The sequence below is a fragment of the Chenopodium quinoa genome, unplaced genomic scaffold, assembly GCF_001683475.1.
Source record: "Chenopodium quinoa cultivar QQ74 unplaced genomic scaffold, ASM168347v1, whole genome shotgun sequence".
In the NCBI taxonomy this organism is placed as follows: Eukaryota; Viridiplantae; Streptophyta; class Magnoliopsida; order Caryophyllales; family Amaranthaceae; genus Chenopodium; species Chenopodium quinoa.
Window position 1 is genome coordinate 598,821 of NW_018742385.1, and position 19,882 is coordinate 618,702.

Here is a 19,882-nt window from a genome sequence, read left to right on the forward strand (position 1 = left end):
ATTTCATCACAATTACTTTCGAAACTAACTTATAAAGTACATTACAAAGGCTTATGGGTCGAAATTCCGAACATGAAGTTGGTGATTTTATTTTAGGGATTAAAGCAATATTAGTTCTATTAACATGATCCAAACTAGTCCGAGCATTTAGAACATTGCTAACAAAATTAGTCACATCATCACCAACAATATGCCAAAATTTTTGATAAAAAATAGCATGCATACCATCCGGTCCCGGGGCCTTGCAGGGGTGCATTTGTTTAAGAGCGTCAAGAATCTCCGCCTTTGTATATGGTTTTTTCAGGTCCAAGTTTTGTTCCGGAGTGATAGAAACCGACACATGTTGTAGTACTTCCTGAAGAGCCTCGGTAGAAGACCCATTTGTATCGAAAAGGTCTTTGTAGTACTCAGTGATGACTTTCTCCATCTACAACTCATCTGTCTGCCAAAAATTATTTGAGTCAAACAACCCATGAATTGTATTTTTAGCTTTCCTATGGGAGGCTTTATGGTGAAAGTAGCTCGTGTTTTGGTCTCCATCACGAATTTCAGCAACTCTAGACCTCATTAACCAATGAGCTTCTTGCTTCTCATTCAACTCTTGTAACTCTTTCTCCAATCTCACGCAAATATCACAGCTACTCTGAGAAATTGGCAATTGATGGGCTGCTCTAAGAGCCTGCTCTTTCTCTTCGATTTTAGTGCCTATATCATCAAACTTCTCTCGACTCCAAGTCATCAATTTCTTCCCAACTGTCATCAATTTCATCATAATATCAGCCCTTGCTTCTTCCTCCCAAGCGCTTCTAATAGTGGCTTCACAGTATGCATCCAACATCCATGCGATTTCGAACTTGAAGCCTTTCTTCTTCTTTTTTCGTTTATTTTGTTGCTCCAACCTCAGCAAAATAGGAGTATGGTCTGACTGCTTTTTCAAAAGATGTTCAACATAGGCACACGGGTAGAAACGTATCCAAGATGAAGTGGCAAGATATCGATCAAGCCGTTCTTGAACTCGAGTAGCAACAGTCACACCCCTCTCCCAAGTCCACCATTGACCTCTAAAACCCAAGTCCCTCAACTGACACACATCCATTGCCTCACGAAACCCAGCCATTTCCCTCCTCTCTCGACCCGACCCTCCTTCCTTCTCTTCATAAGTAAGAATTTCATTAAAATCGCCCTAAAAAACTATTGGAATATGAGCTTCACCACATAAGTGATGTATGAGACTCCAAGTTTGACATTTATTAGCACTATTCGGCCACCCATAAATACCTACAAACCTCCATTTCTTCCCTTGCCTCACCACATCACCACATATATGATTTTGTGAGAACGAAACAAGAGAGAAATCCACCTTATCAACATTCCAAAACAATTACATACCTCCAGACTTACCTACACTAGACACACCAAAGGAATTGGAAAAACCAATCCTTTCTTTTATTCCTTCTATAGCTACTTTATTAATCATGGTTTCTGACAGAAAAACCATGTCCAGGCCATGTAGATTGCTCCATTTTCGGAGCCTTCGAACTGACCAAGGGTTGCCCATCCCTTGGCAGTTCCAACATAGAACACTCATTGGCCTTGGCGGGGTTGGTTCACACCAACCTCCGCCATAATATCATCCTCGTAAGCATTTAAGAAAACCTTAGTTCTCTTCTCCTCCCTCTCAACCCCTTCCAAGTTTCCTGTCATCAACTCCTCCACCCTTCTTTTTTGATTAATTTCTACCTCCCCACTCCCCTGTTTTTTCACTCCCTTTTCAATCCTTTTCCAAGATTTCTTTCCCGTTGGAGCAATTACAGTTTCATTTTTAGCACTAAAGGAAAAGGATGGCAGTGTAAATCTTTGACACTTTCCATCTCTCTTTGGTCAATAGTCACATTCACCCCTGCCCCCACCGAATCTTCTTTCTCTCCACTAACTTCAGTGTTGGTCAAAGTAACTAAGGCACTTCCATGTTCTTGCAGCCCTTTCTCACTCACTTCCCCTTCTTTAGTCACAAAAAACTTTTTCCTTCCCTTCAAGGCCTATGACACCTCCTCAAGCTCCATCGCATACCCCTTTCTAGGTGAGGCTCGAAGGTACAAACCCCACCCTAACTGACTCTCCTTCTCTTCTTCTGTCACTACCAAACAATCCTTTTCTGAGTGCCCTATGACACCACAAGCAAAATAGAAATACGGCAATCGCTCATACTTGAACTCCACCTTAACTTTGTTGCCTCCTCTATCCTTCACCCACTGGTATCTGCGCAAGGGTTTCGATACATCAATCAATACACGGACTCTTCTATAGCGATTCAATCCCAGGAGATCATCCTCTATTTCCAGCACTTCTCCAAGTCCAGCAATAAGGGTTTTGAGATAATTATTTGTTCTGCAATTAAAAGGCAATTTGCTAACCCTAATCCAGAACGGTGAGAATTTCAATTCAACCTGGTCCGGCTGTTCATCGCCCCTTACTTCATTAAGGACAATTAAATGATTGTCCCAGCACCAAGGTCGTCCCTTAAGAACCTTTTCTTTATCCCGCCAATGGAAAAATTGGAAGCTATAAAGATTAGGGCTTAAAACCCTAACAATCATCCCTTCCTTAGGCGCCCAAGACTTCAGCATCGTTCGTTTAAACGCCTCGATATTGTATGGTCTAGCAGTACATAATCGTCTCACCAAAAGCAGAGCAAGTTTTTCTTCCGATTCTGTACTTTCAACGTTCCCTAAGTCAATCAAATTACCTTCCTCCTCTTCCAATCGTAGAGAGGAGCATTTTTCAATCAGTTCCTCCGCCATAATGCTGGAGATCGGCACGTTCGAGACAACAGAGGTCGTTCCTTTCTCGCGAGGAAGCGCAACCCTATCTTTCGAGGGAGAATTTTTTAATGCACAATACTTGCAACATACTATAAATAAAAAGTTTTTAGGGTCAAAATTGTATTTTATTACCCTTATTTAATGCTCATGGTATGAGGGAAAATATCCTGCGTTGGTTTGGATATGTAAGACGGAGACCCGAGAGTATTTAAAATATGTTAAAGGTTGGATTATTTAAATCAAATTTTCCAATTTTGGTTGGTTTTTTTTAGTGAAATTTTTTTTAGTTTGTGCGTGTTATAAAATATGTTAATGGATGGTCATTATAGCTTGTAACTATCCCTTTTATGACTATCTTAAGTATGGTAGTAATAGCATCCTTGTAAACCTCCTTTGTCATTAGTCCACAGTAATCCTCTCATGAATGGACTCTTCATTGTCCATATGAGTTACAATGTTCACATCTTGTATATATATAGATGGTTATGAAATGGATGGATATAGACAACACAATTACCTCTCTACATTTCTCTCTCTACTATTCTCCCTTTCTTATTTCATAATACGTTATCAGCACCATTGCTTTACCTATCAAAAATCAAAGGAAACCATAGTCAAATAATATAACAAAAGATCATAATCATCTACAACATGGATATTACTCAAGTTCAGTTTGCTATGAATGGTGAAGAATTATGTCTTGCTGACAGTGCAACTACTCATACAATACTTAGAAATAAAAAAAGCGAGCCCTTATTGCAGCTCGTGCTACTGAGTCCACCAAGTGGATGTAGCCAAATGGATCAAGGCAGTGGATTGTGAATCCACCATGCGCGGGTTCAATTCCCGTCGTTCGCCCATAATTGTATATCCAACCATTGTGGGTATAATGGTGGATGCCCGTGATCAAGTTACTATTATTTATTTTTCCGCCTTTGTGTTAAGCTTCTCAATTTTTCTTAATGAACGATTCGCTACAAAAGGATTTTTTTTAGTGAACGTGTCACAGCTCTAGATCCCCTTTATCAAAAATGACACTATGTAACTTTATTGCATTGGAAAAGACTATGACTATGCAATAGATCCCTTTTGTTCAATAGATCATCTCTAAACAAGGATTAATGTTTGTTCTATTCTGTTTGTAATAATGGAACAATTAAGTTTGTAGGAACAAAGAGAAACAAATCTATTCTATACCCGATAAGTAGCAATACGCAATGGGGAGTTGATACCACCGTCGAGGAGTAAATGCTTTCATACTTATTTAGTATTGGAAGGCTATATTGGTAAGAATTTTCCTTTATTTATTCCGTCTTCTTAAACTAAACCTTTCTAGTCTATGTAGAAAATCTAATAAAGATTGATATTATAAAGACAATATTTCTCTCATTTGATGATGAAAATGATTAATGTGAGTACCATATCGGGTAGTACAAATATCATTGAGGGCTCCGGAAGAGCCACTATAAAATTGCCTTGGGGAACTGAAATTAAAATAATTGATGCTTTATACTCCCCATTGTCTCAAAGAAATTTATTAAGTTTTAAGGATATTCACAACAATGGTTATCATATTGAGACAATCAATGAAGAAAATAGCGAATTCCTTCAAATCACAAATATAACTCAAGGCACAAAACATGTTTTGGAGAAACTCCCTACATTCTCCAGTGGTTTGTACTACACAAAAATCAATACTATTGAAACTCATGCTATAGTAAACCAAAAGTTTATTGATAATTTTGTTGTTTGGCATGACCGGTTAGGCCATCCCGGTTCAATAATGATGCGAAAAATAATTACGTATTCATGTGGACATTCTTTAAAGAGCCAGCAGATTCTTCATAATAATTTTTCATGTGCTGCTTGCTTAGAAGGCAAGTTAATAATTCGCCCATCACCAGCTAAAATTAATTTTGAATCAATTAGTTTTCTGGAACGTATACAAGGAGATATTTGTGGGCCCATACATCCCCATGTGGACCATTTAGATATTTTATGGTTTTAATTGATGCATCAACTAGATGGTCACATGTGTCCTTGTTATCAACTCGTAACCTGGCGTTTGCGAGATTACTTGCCCAATTGATTAAGTTACAGGCACATTTTCCAGATACTCCTATTAAGACTATTCAGCTTGATAATGCTGGTTAATTTACATCTCAAGCTTTCAATGATTATTGCATGTCCATTAGGATAAATGTTGAACATCATGTAGCACATGTTCATACACAAAATGGTCTGGCTGAGTCATTAATTAAACGTCTTCAGTTAATTGCTAGACCATTGCTTATGAAATCCAATCTCCCAATTTCTGCTTGGGGACATGCTATATTACATGCAGCAACACTAATTCGCATTAGGCCAACAAGTTATCATAAGTTCTCCCCATTAAAATTGGTTTATGGTCAAGAACCAAATATTTCCCATCTAAGAATTTTTGGATGTGCGGTTTATGTTCCAATAGCTCCACCACAACGCTCTAAGATGAGTCCTTAAAGGAGGTTGGGAATATATGTTGGGTTTGAATCCCCGTCAATAATTAAATATCTTGAGCCTACAACAGGGGATTTATTTACGGCTCGTTTTGCAGATTGTCATTTTAACGAGTCACTTTTCCCAACATTAGGGGGAGAAAAGAGAGAGTTGGAAAAGGAAATTAAATGGAATGAATTATCATTTTCCTATCTTGATCCTCGAACTAAACGATGTGAATTGGAAGTTCAAAAGATGATTCATTTACAAAGTTTAGCGAATCAATTGCCAGACTCATTTGCTGACCCAAAAAGAGTGACCAAGTCACATATTCCAGCTGTAAATGCTCCATTTAAAATGGATGTCCCAGAAGGACAAAATAAATTTGCTAATGAGTCTAAACCACGTCAGAAACGTGGAAGACCAATAGGTTCCAAAGATAAGAATCCTCGGAAAAGAAAAGGAGCATGGTTGATGATGGTCAAATTGAAGAAACAATTTCCGAAAGATCTCCAGAAGAGAATTTAGACATGATATAGGAAGAAATTCGGGTACCTGATAATGAAGAAATTTCAACAAACTATATCATGTCTGGAATTACATGGAACCGAAATCAAATCGACGTCGATGATGTTTTTGCATGCAATATAGAATTAAATGTTATGGATAATAATGAGGATCATGAACCAAAATCCATTGAAGAATGTAGACAAAGAAATGATTGACCAAAATGGAAAGAAGCAATTGAAGCATAATTAAAATCTCTTGGAAAAAGAGAAGTATTCGGACCTGTAGTCCGTACACCTGAAGGTGTAAAGCCAGTGGGATATAAATGGGTCTTTGTGCGAAAGAGAAATGAAAAGGGTGAAGTTGTAAGATATAAGGCACGCTTAGTTGCACAAGGATTCTCACAAAGACTTGGTATTGATTATGAGGAGACATATTCTCCTGTGGTGGATGCAACTACTTTTAGATTTTTGATTAGTCTGGCAATAAGAGAAGGACTTGACTTACGTTTGATGGATGTACTCACAGCTTATTTATATGGCCCACTGGATAATGACATTTACATGAAGCTCCCAGAAGGACTTAAACTGCCAGAAGCAGCAAAATCTAGTTCTCGAAAACATTTCTGTATTAAATTGAACAAATCTCTTTATGGATTGAAACAATCTGGGCGTATGTGGTATAACCGTCTAAGTGAGTATTTGTTAAAGGAAGGTTATAAGAATGATCCTATTAGCCCATGCATTTTTATAAAGAAATTTGGATCAGGATTTGTTATAATTGCTGTGTATGTTGATAAAGAAATTTGGATTAGGATTTTTTATAATTGCGGTGTATTTTTATAAAGAAATTTGGATCAGGATTTGTAAATAAGGCTTCATGTCCTTGACCCTTTAATATTTGCATTGTGTTCATGTAGCGAGGATTAGATTTGTTGCAAGAATGAGTTTGAGTCTTCTTAAGCAGATTGTAGAATGGATCTTAACTGTATGTCTTTTGACGTACAACTTCAATTTTGTCTTTGTATAGGTGATCAAGCAACCCACATAAGAATGTGGTTTAGCAATTTGCCGCTTTCAGTTGACAACCTTGAATTATAGTTTGATTGCTTATTTAATGTTTCTCATCACCTTTCCTCTCAAAAATTCTTTTCTTATTAACCGTTTTTGGAACAAAGATGTATGCTAATTACTATTCAGAATTACAACTTTGAAAGCAAGAATTGATATTGTAGTAAATTAGATCTTGGAATCATTACAGACATGAGAATCTTTAAAGGGAAGCAATCATGAAACTATTCTGAGCTTGACAATTCTGTCTTATAACAAGAACTGAACACTTCAATGACTCAAACTAATTTGTCATTATCATTCTTGACCAAAACAGTTTTGGCAAAGTAGACAGTTCTTTACCTTTGACACAAAGAAGAAAAATTTGTGAATGAAAACTATATACTCCTGAAGCAGGGTCATAAGATAGTTAATAGCAGAAAAGCCTGCATTCAGTTTCTTAATGTGGACTAATGACAAAGGAGGGTTACAAGGATGCTATTACTACCATGCATACTTAAGATAGTCATAAAAGGGATAGTTACAAGCTATATCCATTAACATATTTTATAACAGTGCGTAGTTAGTTTTTGTTTTTTTTTTTTTTTTTTGGAAAGAATAGTTTTTTTTTTTTTTTTTTTTTTTTTTTTTTTTTTTTTGTGAGCATTTATGAACTTTTTTATTTTATTTTTTGAAAAAAAAAATTAAATAGTGAATAAACAATTTTGTAAATTGAGAAGGGCATTTTGGGGAAAGACAAATTTAACACCCAAAAAGCCCTTTCTCTTATCTAGTAGTATAGATTAAGATTATTAAAGAAGATTTTATTAAAATTGGAAAGGGGTGTTTTGGAGGGAAAAAAATACACTAAGAATTGACATGTGTGATTCCTAATGTCTGTTTTAGTATTATGTTATTGATTGGTTTATTCTTATAATTAGGAACACTTGGATAAGTTCATTGCTCAAGATTGAAGAAATATAAAACATAAAAAAACAAGTAATGAAGAAATGTACACTTGATTTGCGCTGCAAAGATCAAACTTTAAACTTTTGATCCACAAAACATTTTGGAGTGATTCCAATTGGAGAAGAAAGCTTATTTCGAGAGCTTTCCAACGACAGGTCATATGCCCAATTCCGATATAAGACGTGGGACATATGTTCATTTGAAGTTGAGCGGTTTGCTCGGCCCGAAAGGAGCGGTCGCGCACCCTACGGGGAGCACCCACTTCAAACTTTTTGGAACAATTCTGCCTCCTTTTGGTGCAGCTAGGTGCGCCCGTGTAACACCCCTAATTTACTAGCTAATAATAAACAATAGATAAAGGAAAAATAAACAACCTTTAAACAATATTGCGGAAGCATACACCTAAATCAGAGGTATTACTGCCACACTCAACAACATGTCAAGTGTTAAGGCTTACAAAATCCCAATATTTACAACCCAATACATCTAGGTGAGCTATTTATACAACTTTACAAACTTGTTATAACAAACTAATCGAAACACTTGAGCTCCTTTAGTCTATGATCACTTGATCAACCTATTACAATCTTGACTGCTCACCATTAAGGACAAATTCCAAAATAGATCGTCGCAGGTCCACCATAAGAAAAAGACATGGCCGCAAACACAAGTAGCACAACAAAATAACACACACGTCAGCAAAAAGCTGAGTAATCACCACTTATCAGAATACAAAGGATAATAGAATAATTAAATAATCAACTCAATTAAACAATGTAGTTCGAAACTACATTACACATATACGCCTCAAGATGAGTAAAATAATTCCCTACTCTAAAAATAACCTTTATCAAACTCAACCTCGAATATTAATACAATCCATCACTCAATTAACTCATAACTAATTAGTGTGCCATGCTCTTTGTTCTATACCTAGCCCTGGACATGAGTAATTCGAATAACAAACCAACAAGTATAAAAACTTGAATACTCTCAATAACCAGAAAAACACCTTAAACCAGACCACATACGGGCCAATTCCCACTGTAGGGGACCATAGAAAAATAATAAATAAAGATTGTACCTTATTCTTAACTCATGATTATCATCCTCTTACCAACATGCCAAGGACTGAAGTATACAACGCCGAGCCTCAAACCAAGAACAAAATAATAATGTTCACCCTTTTGCTCTCATAATTTGATCAAATAATCATTCACAACTAAATCTCAATAATGGCACAAATTCCCAAATAACATAACAATTCGATTCATAAATATCTCAACTCTTAGAATAATAATACTAGCATCCAAAATAATCAAATCTCAACCTAAAAATAATAATATGCATTAATAATCCTAAAACCTAGATAAAACAATACTCCCTATAGAAACAACATTAGAAACCCTAGAAATAATCAATCATAAACAATAAAATTAATACGGTACTCATATCTAATCAAATCATATAATACCAATAATCAGTCATATTCATATACAAACTTAATCACACAAACTACGATTATAAAATTTACACATAATAATAATACAGAGTATAAATAATAAATCATATCACACATAATAATACGAAATATAATACAAGCATCCCAAAATTTCGTGATATTACACATAATAAGCAATACAACCAAAATACTATCAAACGACTCCGAGTGTGTCAGTGTGATTACCTCTTTGAGATGAATGTTTATAGAAGAATTGATGGAGATTGGTTAATGAAACAAAAGTACAAAACTCATGAAATAATTTTGGGTTTTGGTTGATGAATCCCACGCATCCAAGAACAAGAAACGTCAGCTTCGGTTGCGCTTTACTTCTTTATTTAATAATCATAATATTAGAATAATTAAAGAGAATATTAGGGTTTAACATATTTCATGTACGCTTTAAATTATAGAGCCCTATTTAAACAAAATAGGGTTTTAAAACTTCCCGAACTCTAAAATAAAAATATGAGATTAGTAAAGTTATTTAATAGATAAAATAAACTATTTTTTTATAGAATATTGTAGGGGTTTATAGGTACTACGCAGCGGAAATAACATGAATCATATTCATAAAGCACCTAAACCAAGGATCTTAGCATAACACATAAAGAACACATAATCATACCTTTGAAGCGTGATTCCACGTGCGATCGAGCAAGAACAATGGGAGATAAAGAATCTCAAGCGTGATTCCTCTACTTGGTCCACGAGCATGGATTAAAACCTCCACTAATGCTAGTTAGTTGCAATTGAAACCTTAAATTGACCTTCTACGGAGAAGAGCGAGCAACGAACCACCATGAACCACCACACGCGCCACCTAGGGTGGCCGGCCGTATGGACGAGGGGAGGATTAGGAAAGCCGTGAGTTAGAGAGAGGAATTAAGGTTTTGGGATTGGTTGCCTTGATGTCAAAATACACTGTATGTGGATTATGACTTCTTACATCCAACCCTAGGCATGGATCTTATTTATAGATCTCATCTCTAAATAAGAGCCCATGTCAAAAGCCCAAAACCTAATTCCAATCTAACTATGCTAGCCCAATCCAATTCATGATTAGTTAATTGCACATGAGGCCCATTAATGGGCCTCTTACTTGCTTAACCCAATACCCTTAATGGGCCTCTTACTTGCTTAACCCAATACTCTTGTGTGTGACCTCATAGGATCCATTCTAGAGGGGTTTGGACTATTTGAATAGTCCAAAGATCATCTCTCACAGTCTAGGAACAGAGGATGACGCCCCAAAAGAACGAACTTATTATCTCCATAATAGTGATCCTTGATATATCTAGTAATTGCACTTATCGAAGACATAACTCCTTCAATCTCCCACTTGTCTGAGACAAGTGCGCAATATTCAAATTCCTTAAGTCAATGTGTGTCGATTTGATAATATGATTGCATCTCATGTCGTGATCATATTAGTCTACAAATCTTTTCTTGAAATTTGAGTTAGAATTACAAAACAAATGGTTACTATGTAATCCATTTTAGCACGGCCATGCATTTTCTAAATTCTTCCTCTTCAAGGGGCCAAGACACGTTCCTAATTAATTGGTAGACTCTATCCAATCTTGTGGCAACCAAAGCTCCCACTCAATTCATGAAGTAACCGGGAAACATACTTTATAATCTCCAGTTACGGCTAAACGTTTGAATGTACCACAGTTAAATCAATCATTGAATGGAATCAGTGTTCCACTCATGTCAAAGGAATCCACTAATATATCCGGAAGTTCTATACTTGAACTTCAAAGTAGGTCTATAGTTCGACCATGCATCATTCATACATATCCATGTGATTGACCGAGCATCACTACGCTCCTATAGCCCATGAAACTGCGCTATCCAATCAATCTTAACATGCTAGTTCAATTTAAGAAATCATTTATGTCCAGTTTAATGATTCCGAACTAGGAACTTAAATAATATATGAATTTAGTTCACCTGTGGGGTTTCATTCAAAATGTTATCAACCTAGTGAGCCCATCTTCATAATTATTTTGGACATTTTATTTAATCTTGAAACCACGATTAAATAAGATTGAAACTTTGTTTCAATTGATAAACATAATTCTGCAAATGAAACAAATACAACTTCTAATTACATCATTTGCCTCAATCCAGTTTCATTAGCATGTTACTCATGCTTTGGAAATGGAAGGGGTTTAGTGAGTAGAGTTCATGAGACGTTCTCATAAACATGAATTTTGCAATTTCTAAATTTTATAACAATATTCATATCCATACATTAAGAATTTTCTTTCGCCCATTCACAAGGAACTTAGAAATTTCTAATTTGTATTCCAACGTTATATTGGATTTCGATTGAATTCTATCATCACTTGTTCTAAAAACACGTGAATCAACTAAACGAGTATAGTCCATGACATGCGTGATGCATCCTTTACGAATTGAATAAGGACCATCACTCAAAATCTTAATCTCATCAACCTTTCTCAAAGTATTGAATCATTAAGCAATGTGTCATGTTACATGGGACTGAAACTCTTTTCAATATAATGTTGAACTTTATAAGAATCTTATCAATATATGTTTTTAACCAGACTCAAACATCCTTCGAGACCTATCTCTATAGATCTTGAATCCTGATATGCCTATTTTATATAGTTATTTGCCCCCGTCCCTTGGTCTTTATTAGTAGTGTTTTTGGCTCTTTAGAGCCACTTTTATTACTAATTGGTGTTTTCTAGTGTTTTCGTAGTTTTTGTTGAACTTTGTAGGAATTTACACTTTTGGAGCATTTTCCTGGGATTTTATGGAGCAACTACGAGCATTGGAGGAGCACGACCATCTTTTGTAGCCCAAGATCAGTTAGAGTAATCAAACCGGTGAATAAGGGCTCAACTTGTATGAAGACGAGATATTTGGACCGAATGATTAAAGCCCCAAAGAGGATAATTGGTTTGGGCCAACTTACGAGCCCAAACGAGGAGTCCAAGCGGCCCAAGGGTATCCGCCCGATGGTCCGCCTAATGGTCCGCCTGATGGTCCGCCTGATGGTTCGCCCGATGGTCCGCCCGGTGGTCCGCCCGATGGTCCGCCCGATGGCGCGCCCGATCGGGCAAAGAAGACTTATATCACAGCAGCCCTTCGCCCAATCAAAAAGGCGCGCCCTGTCGGGCGGTGTGGCGCTCGGTCGGGCGCGTGTCTCTGATAGATCTTTTAAGCATCGTTTAGTTTGTTTTAGTTTAGGATTCTTGCTTATTATAAATATGTTTTCGTTAAGAAAGTTTAGTATTCTTTTACACTTCCTTATTCTCTCTTTACTTTTGTAATTCTTTCTGTTAGACTTTCTCTCTCTCTTAAGCTTATTTTTTTCTCTCTACACTATATACTTTGTTCTTTACTCAACTCTTTATGCCGATTACTTTGGTAACGATTACTTTTCTCTTAATCTCAGTTATTTATAATATTCCTTTGATCATGTCTTATTTTATTGCTTTGATTAGTTTAGATTTAATTATGTGTGAGTAGTTCTCTTTCTAGGGTTTATGGGGATCCATAAATAATATGAAGGGGTAATTTATTGTTGTTAATTATCAATGCTAGATTAATTTCCTATTGATTGATTTAATGCTCTGTGACTAGATTAGGCCTTATCTTTTATGCATGAGTTTGACAATATTGATTCGAGATTCGAGAGATGAGAATTGATGTTTAGGTCTAGTTTCAATAGGTTGGTTAATATATAAATGGTTAAGTCGAGATTCGAGAGATGAGATTTAATACCGGTAGATTAATTCTGTGATTGTAATACGTAGCGAAAGCCCTTTATAATCTGGTTAATTGATGCATTGATGATTGGTTATTATGTTTTACCTTGGAGTATTATTTATTGGTGAACCTATGCCCTAGGTCTTTAATTCATTGATTCCTCCTATTTTATTCTCCCTACTTATATTCTTCGTAGTATAATCTTTAAAACACAACAAATTGTTACTAATAATTTAGATTGCTATTAATTAATTAGGAATAGAAAGACTAGTTTCCCTGTGGATTTGACCCTACTTCCCTATTCACTTTAGTTAGAGGACTTAGGTAATTACTTTAGATTAGGTGATACGACTTTAGCCTGTCAAAATTTGGCGTTGTTGCCGGGGAAACGGTTTTATTTTTATTTCTAATTATTTTTGTAATCTAGATTATTTTCTTTCGTCCCGGAGAACGTAAGTTCTTTGGGACAGTTCTCATACTTGTCGTCTAGTTCTTTGTTTATGCCCAGGTGTTCCAGATCAGGTTACATTCCATTCGATCCTGAGATTGAGCGCTCTTTCCATAGGCAAAAGAATCTATACAGGCAAATACTGGCAATTTCTGGTGGTGATATTCCTAGAGACCCTCCATCTGATTCTAGTGATTCAGATACTTCATTAGAAACCTCTTCAGAATTAGAATTAGAGATGCCTAGAGATCCACCTAAAAAGCTCAGCGACTATTCGCAGCCATCTTTGGTGCATTTTCCCCACCTTTCCCCTACGCCAGATCTCGAGGGAGTTCAGTTCGAGGTCAAGCCCCAGTTCATCACGATGATAGAAAGGAAGCAATTTAGTAGAGCTAAGGGTGAAGACCCTAATCTTCACATTGCCGACTATTGTCAATACTGTAATACTATAAGGCAAGCTGGGGTCACGCAAGACCAACTAAGGGAGATTATTTTTCCTTTCTCTTTATGTGGAAAAGCTAAATTGTGGTTTAATGGTTTAAATAGAACTGCACTTGGCATTACTAATTGGGAAACTCTTGTTTTAAATTTCTATAATAAATATAACCCTGTAGAGAGAACAACCTTATTGAGAAGTGCAATTCAAAATTTTTCCCAAGAGCCGGATGAAATGTTATATGATGCTTGGGAAAGATTTAAAGATCTGCAGAGAGAGTGCCCCCATCATAATTTAGCACAGTGGCAGTTGATACAAGCTTTCTACAATGGAATTGGAAATTCCTCTAGTACAATTTTAGACTCTGCAGCTAATGGGAGGTTTATGAACCTTAATGTTGATGATGCAGGTCAGGTTATCAAAGATATGGCAATCCACAATTCCCAATATGGGAATCCTAGAGGTTTTGCAAACAAGGGAAAACATCATGCTGATTCAGTATCCTTTTTGCAAGCTCAACTGACCTCTATTTGTCAGAAATTGGATAGTCTTAGTACTGCTAATTCTAATGTAGCTAATGTTTCTGCAATTGATAATAATGCTAACGATGCTTTTTGTGAAAACTGTGGAATTGTAGGTTATTGGGAACAAGAGTGCAGGAGTTCCATGGAGCAGGTTAACCCTTTTCAATCCATCAAGCAAAATAACCTATACTCCAATACCTATAATCCTGGGTACCGGAACCATCCTTATTTTTCCTACCGGAGCACTAACGTGCAAAACCCCACACTTCCACCTCCACAACAATCACAACAACATGCACCACCACCACAACATAAATACTACCATCCCAATGTTGTTCAGAAAAAACCAACCACAAACTCCTCCACCACCCTCCGACCCAGCCTTATCAGAAATTAGAGCGATGTTAGCTAGTATGCAAAAGCATATGGAGAGTAGAGACTCACAAATTGACTTAATTATAGCTCATAATAAAGTCATAGATACTCAAATTGCACAGTTAGCCGCTGCTCTTCAAGTTCGCCTGCAGGGAGTCCTACCATCGCAGCCAATACAACCCACAGATTAGGCGTTTGCAATTACCCTTAGGAGTGGTTCACACTATGACGGGCCTTCTATGCCCAAGGATGATGAACCTGTTTTAACAGAAATTGCTAATCCTGATTTTTTTATTCCAAAGGATATTAACCCTAGCCCTGTAGGGCTAAAGGGTAGTACTAATATTTCTGATGTTACATTGTAGGGTAAAACGCCAGGGAAGGTTGTAACTCAAGACAAGAGTAATGATGTGCAACAACCAATTATCAAACTACCATTCCCAAATCGACATTTGAAGACTAAAGTGGATAAGCAGTTTGGTAAGTTCCTGGAGATGGTGAAGGATTTGCAGGTAACCGTTCCATTTACAGAATTAATTACCCAAATTCCTGCATATGCAAAATTCATGAAAGAAATATTGACTAGGAAAAGGTCTGTTAGTGAGGTAGAGACTGTCGCTTTTACTGCAGAATGTAGTGCCGTACTACAAAATAAATCTCCACCCAAACTAAAAGATCCTGATAGTTTTTCTATCCCTTGTCATATTGGAAATCTAATGATTGATAATGCATTATGTGATTTGGGTGCTAGTGTTAGTGTCATGTCATAATCTGTGTGTTCAAAGCTAAAAATGGGTAAATTAAAGTCTACTAACATTACTCTACAAATGGCTGATCGTTCTTCTAAATACCCCTAGGTATTTTAAAGGATGTCCTTGTTAGAGTAGGAAAATTTTATATACCTGTTATTTTGTTGTTCTTGATATGGATGAGGATTTGCAAACCCCAATCATTTTGGGTAGACCCTTCCTTAATACTGCAGGAGCAATTATTGATGTAAAATGTGGTAAATTGACACTATCAGTAGGGGGTGATAAAATTGTTTTTAATTTGAATAATACCCCTAAAAGCCCCATGCTAGAGGAGAAGTGTTATAAAATTGATGTGGTTGGTAATTGTTCTAATAAGCCCCAAGCTTTTGTTAAGGAACCCTTGGAGGCGGTATCGTGTGTTGCATCTTCTACAGGTACAACTAACCGATGGAAAGAGGAAGTGGACGCAATAGAGAGAGCCTTATACTGTGAAGGTCTTGGTTTTGAAGATGAGAAGGTGGAAATAAGTACACAAGTTGCAGAAACTGAGCCTATAGTGAGAGTTCCACCATACCGTGTTGTAATAGCTCAACAAAGTGATAAATCAAGGCAACCAACAGTCAAAAAGGGTTCTCAATCGAACAAAAGCAAAGAACCACCAGTTCAAGCCAATGAGGATCCACCCAATAGGGTGAATTGGCGCCTTACAAGGCGTGTTAGGAAGCCGAGTCGTGGTTTAAAAATCGCTCAACCGGGTGAAGAACCACCCGACCAGGCGATAGGCCAAGGGGCTTAACTTCTCGACATGTGGTAAGAGGGTCGTGCGGGACCTAGATAAACCAGCGCTTTGCGGGAGGCAACCCGTATTTTTCTTTATTTTAGTGGCTTATGAATGCTTCCATTATATGAGGAAGAAGAAATCAGGAAAGAAAGGCTACTTGGGTCTGAAGCTTGATATGAGTAAGGCCTATGACAGGGTGGAATGGTTGTTTTTGGAAAAAATGATGATGAAATTTGGCTTCCCGAAATTGTTTGTGAAGAACATTATGAAATGTGTTTCATCGGCTTCTTTTGATGTCCTTGTGAATGGACAACCTTCTCGTGTTTTTAAGCCTAATAGGGTTTTGCGGGAAGGAGACCCTATATCTCCTTTCCTGTTCATCATGTGTGCTGAAGGCTTATCTGCTCTTCTAAGGGATGTAGAGAGGAAAAAAGTCATTTATGGGGTGAAAATAGGTAGGCATGTTGAGCCTATTTCTAACCTATTTTTTGCTCATGATAGTCTGCTGTTTGTCAGGGAAAATGAAGAAGAAACTGATAGTGTTCTGGATATTCTTTCAACTTATAAGTTGGCGTCGGGCCAAAAATTGAATATGTAAAAATCGGAAGTGTCATTTAGTCGAAACATTGATCGTGAGAAGAAAAATATGCTTCGAATGAAGTTCTCTTTTAAGGCTGTCGATGGACATGACAAATATCTAGGGCTTCCAACTTACATTGGAGGTTCCAAAAACAGGTTTTTCAGAGTATTCAAGTTAGGGTGTGGAAGAAACTCAAAGGTTAGAAGGAGCACTTTTTATCACTAGCCGGAAGGGAAATTCTCATCAAATCTGTAGCCCAAGCTATTCCAATTTATGCTATGCAATGTTTTTCCATCCCCATTAACATCCTTAATGAGGTGGAAAAAATGTGTAGAAATTTCTTTTGGGGGCAAAAAGGTAAAGAACGAAAGATGTGTTGGGTGGCCTGGAAGAATATGTACCGTGCAAAAAATCAAGGAGGTATGGGATTTCGAAATATGAAATTTTTCAATAAAGCTATTTTAGCAAAGCAAGCTTGGAGAATTTTAACCAATGAGAAATCCTTAATGTCTCGGGCTCTAAAAGGTGAATATTTTCTCTCCTCTTCTTTTTTTGACGCTAAGAATGTGTCAGGTATGAGTTATACTTGGAGATCTATTTTAAGTGTGAGGGGTGTCATTGAAAAAGGGGCAAGAAAAATTATTGGAGGGGGAAGTAGCATAATTATATGGGAGGACCCTTGGCTTCCAAACCTCCCAAATTTTCGGGTGTTATTTGCCAAGGGTGATGGGGAAATGTGCCAACATATGTGAAGTTGGGATTTGAGCATCCTACGTGACCTCTTCTCTGAAAGGGAAGTCGATGATATTTATAGTACTCCAATACCAATGTTTGATGGCTCGGATGATTGGTGTTGACATCTTTCCAAGGATGGCAATTATAGCGTTAAGAGTGCTTATCACCTCTTAATTGAGGATGACGAGCTTGGCAGAGCTACCTTATCTCATGTTCAACCTATTTTTAATTGAAAGATAATATGGCATGCAAAGGTCCCCTAGAAGATAAAATTTTTTGTTTGGCGATGCATTGAAGATGTTATACCGGTGCGTATGTGACTTGTTACTAGAGGCATGGATGTTGATCATACTTGCCCGATGTGTGGTGAAGCAGAAGAGACCACAATGCATATATTGCTACATTGTCCTAAGGCAGCCTCGAGTTGGAGCCACTCAGTGTTAAGGCTTGATCCAAATGTGTGGCTGCTACGAAATGCGTGGGTCTTTGAGAAAAACTCGAGGCCTGAGCTTGACATTTTACATAAAGCAATGGGATTAGTAGGCGAGTATAAAGAAGCGCTAAAGGTGGTCTCTGTTTTTCTGCCGAGCCCAAAACTGAACTCTGTATGGAAAGATCCTCACAGGAATGTGTACAAGCTTAATTCGGATGCTAAATTTAGTGTTAATTAGCAGCTTGGCGTGGGAGGCGTGCTAAGAAATGCGGAGGGAGATGTGGTGATGGCATTCTGTTCGAATGTGAAAGGAACCTTTGATGTACAGGTAGGAGAAGCAATTACGATGCGGTAAAGTCTCTTGATTGCTCTTGAGGCTGGGTTCTGAAATATGGTGCTTGAAAATGACAATTTGAAGCTATTCCATCATATGAAGAAGGGCATCATACTTCCAAGTGCTTTTGGGAATGTGGTTAGAGATATCTTTTGTTTATCTAGCCAATGTTCTTCTTGCTCTTTCTTTTTTGTGAAAAGAAAGGGTAATAGTGTTGCTCATAGCTTAGCTAATATAAGTAGTACTTTTAATGATATTCGTGTTTGGTTAGAAGAGTATCCCCTGGAAATTCATGGGGCGATTTGTAATGATCTTGAAACTTTGATGACGTAATAAAAGGCTAAGCTCTGGTTTGTGTCAAAAAAAAAAAATAACAATTCTATCAATCAATTACCTAGAGCAATTGCTAAGCCTACTTTTAGGTCTTAACGCTCTCAATTCAACATCTGTAGTTCGGTCGCTAACATAATCAGAATTGCTAATTGTAGGTAAGCCTCTAAAAGTAAGATCTTTCAATTCAAACTCTTATTCACAATAATTAATCAAACAATTGATTAGGTTGCAAGATTAATAAGAAAAAATCTATCAATTAGAGATATCAATAATCAAATCATAAATAATATCAATCAAGAATTATAGTATAAACATGGATTCCCAAACCCTAGAAATTAAACTACTCAAACATGAAATAAATAATAAAAACTAGATCTAAGGATTAAAACATAATTGAAAGCAAGAAATAGAAATAAAATACATCAATGAATAAAATTAAAAAACTCAAGAACAATCCATGGAGAATCCAAAGAGTTGCTCATGAGAAAAACTAAGGCTAACAAAACGAACATAAAAACGGCGTAAGGGAAAAAAAATAATATCCCTCGAGTATTTATATTATCCTAAAACTAATCTAAAAATAATAAAAGAAAAGTAATAAGAAAATATAAATTACATAAGTTGTAATATTATTGGATGATAGAAGATGACGTGGCCCGAATAAGATCGACGGAATCAAGGGACGAGACAATGGAACGATGCTCCTTGCGTACATGCTGTTCTTCATTCGCTGAAACCCGCGGTTGCAGGCATAGCTGCGGGCTGGCAGTAGTGCTGGGCGCTTCGTGTGAGCGCGGGGCAGACCCGTAGCAAATCATGCGGGTGGCTGACTGCATTACTTGGATTAAAATGGCCATTACTTCTGTTCTAGAAGGCGTCTTGGGGCGTGTGACCTACCATTGGAAAGCTCTTCAAGTCTTGTTTCAAAAAAAATTTGAATCGTATCAATCCGATCTGTAGAACTCAAGTTATGATTAAAGGAGTGGACAAAGGTTAATTTTACCACTTTGTAAAATATTGTTTTTAACTCAAATTCATTTCCGAAAGATGCATAGCGACCCTTGTGAATGCTATATTTATT

The 19,882-nt window shown here is 36.9% G+C and overlaps 1 protein-coding gene across 1 annotated transcript; it reads right to left on the reverse strand.

Annotated features, from left to right (window-relative positions):
* Window positions 1–427: 427 nt before the first annotated feature.
* LOC110699204 lies at window positions 428–1,117 on the reverse strand. Its single transcript, XM_021876700.1, has one exon. It carries the CDS (start codon window positions 1,115–1,117, stop codon window positions 428–430), a length of 690 nt encoding a protein of 229 aa, XP_021732392.1.
* Window positions 1,118–19,882: the final 18,765 nt, after the last annotated feature.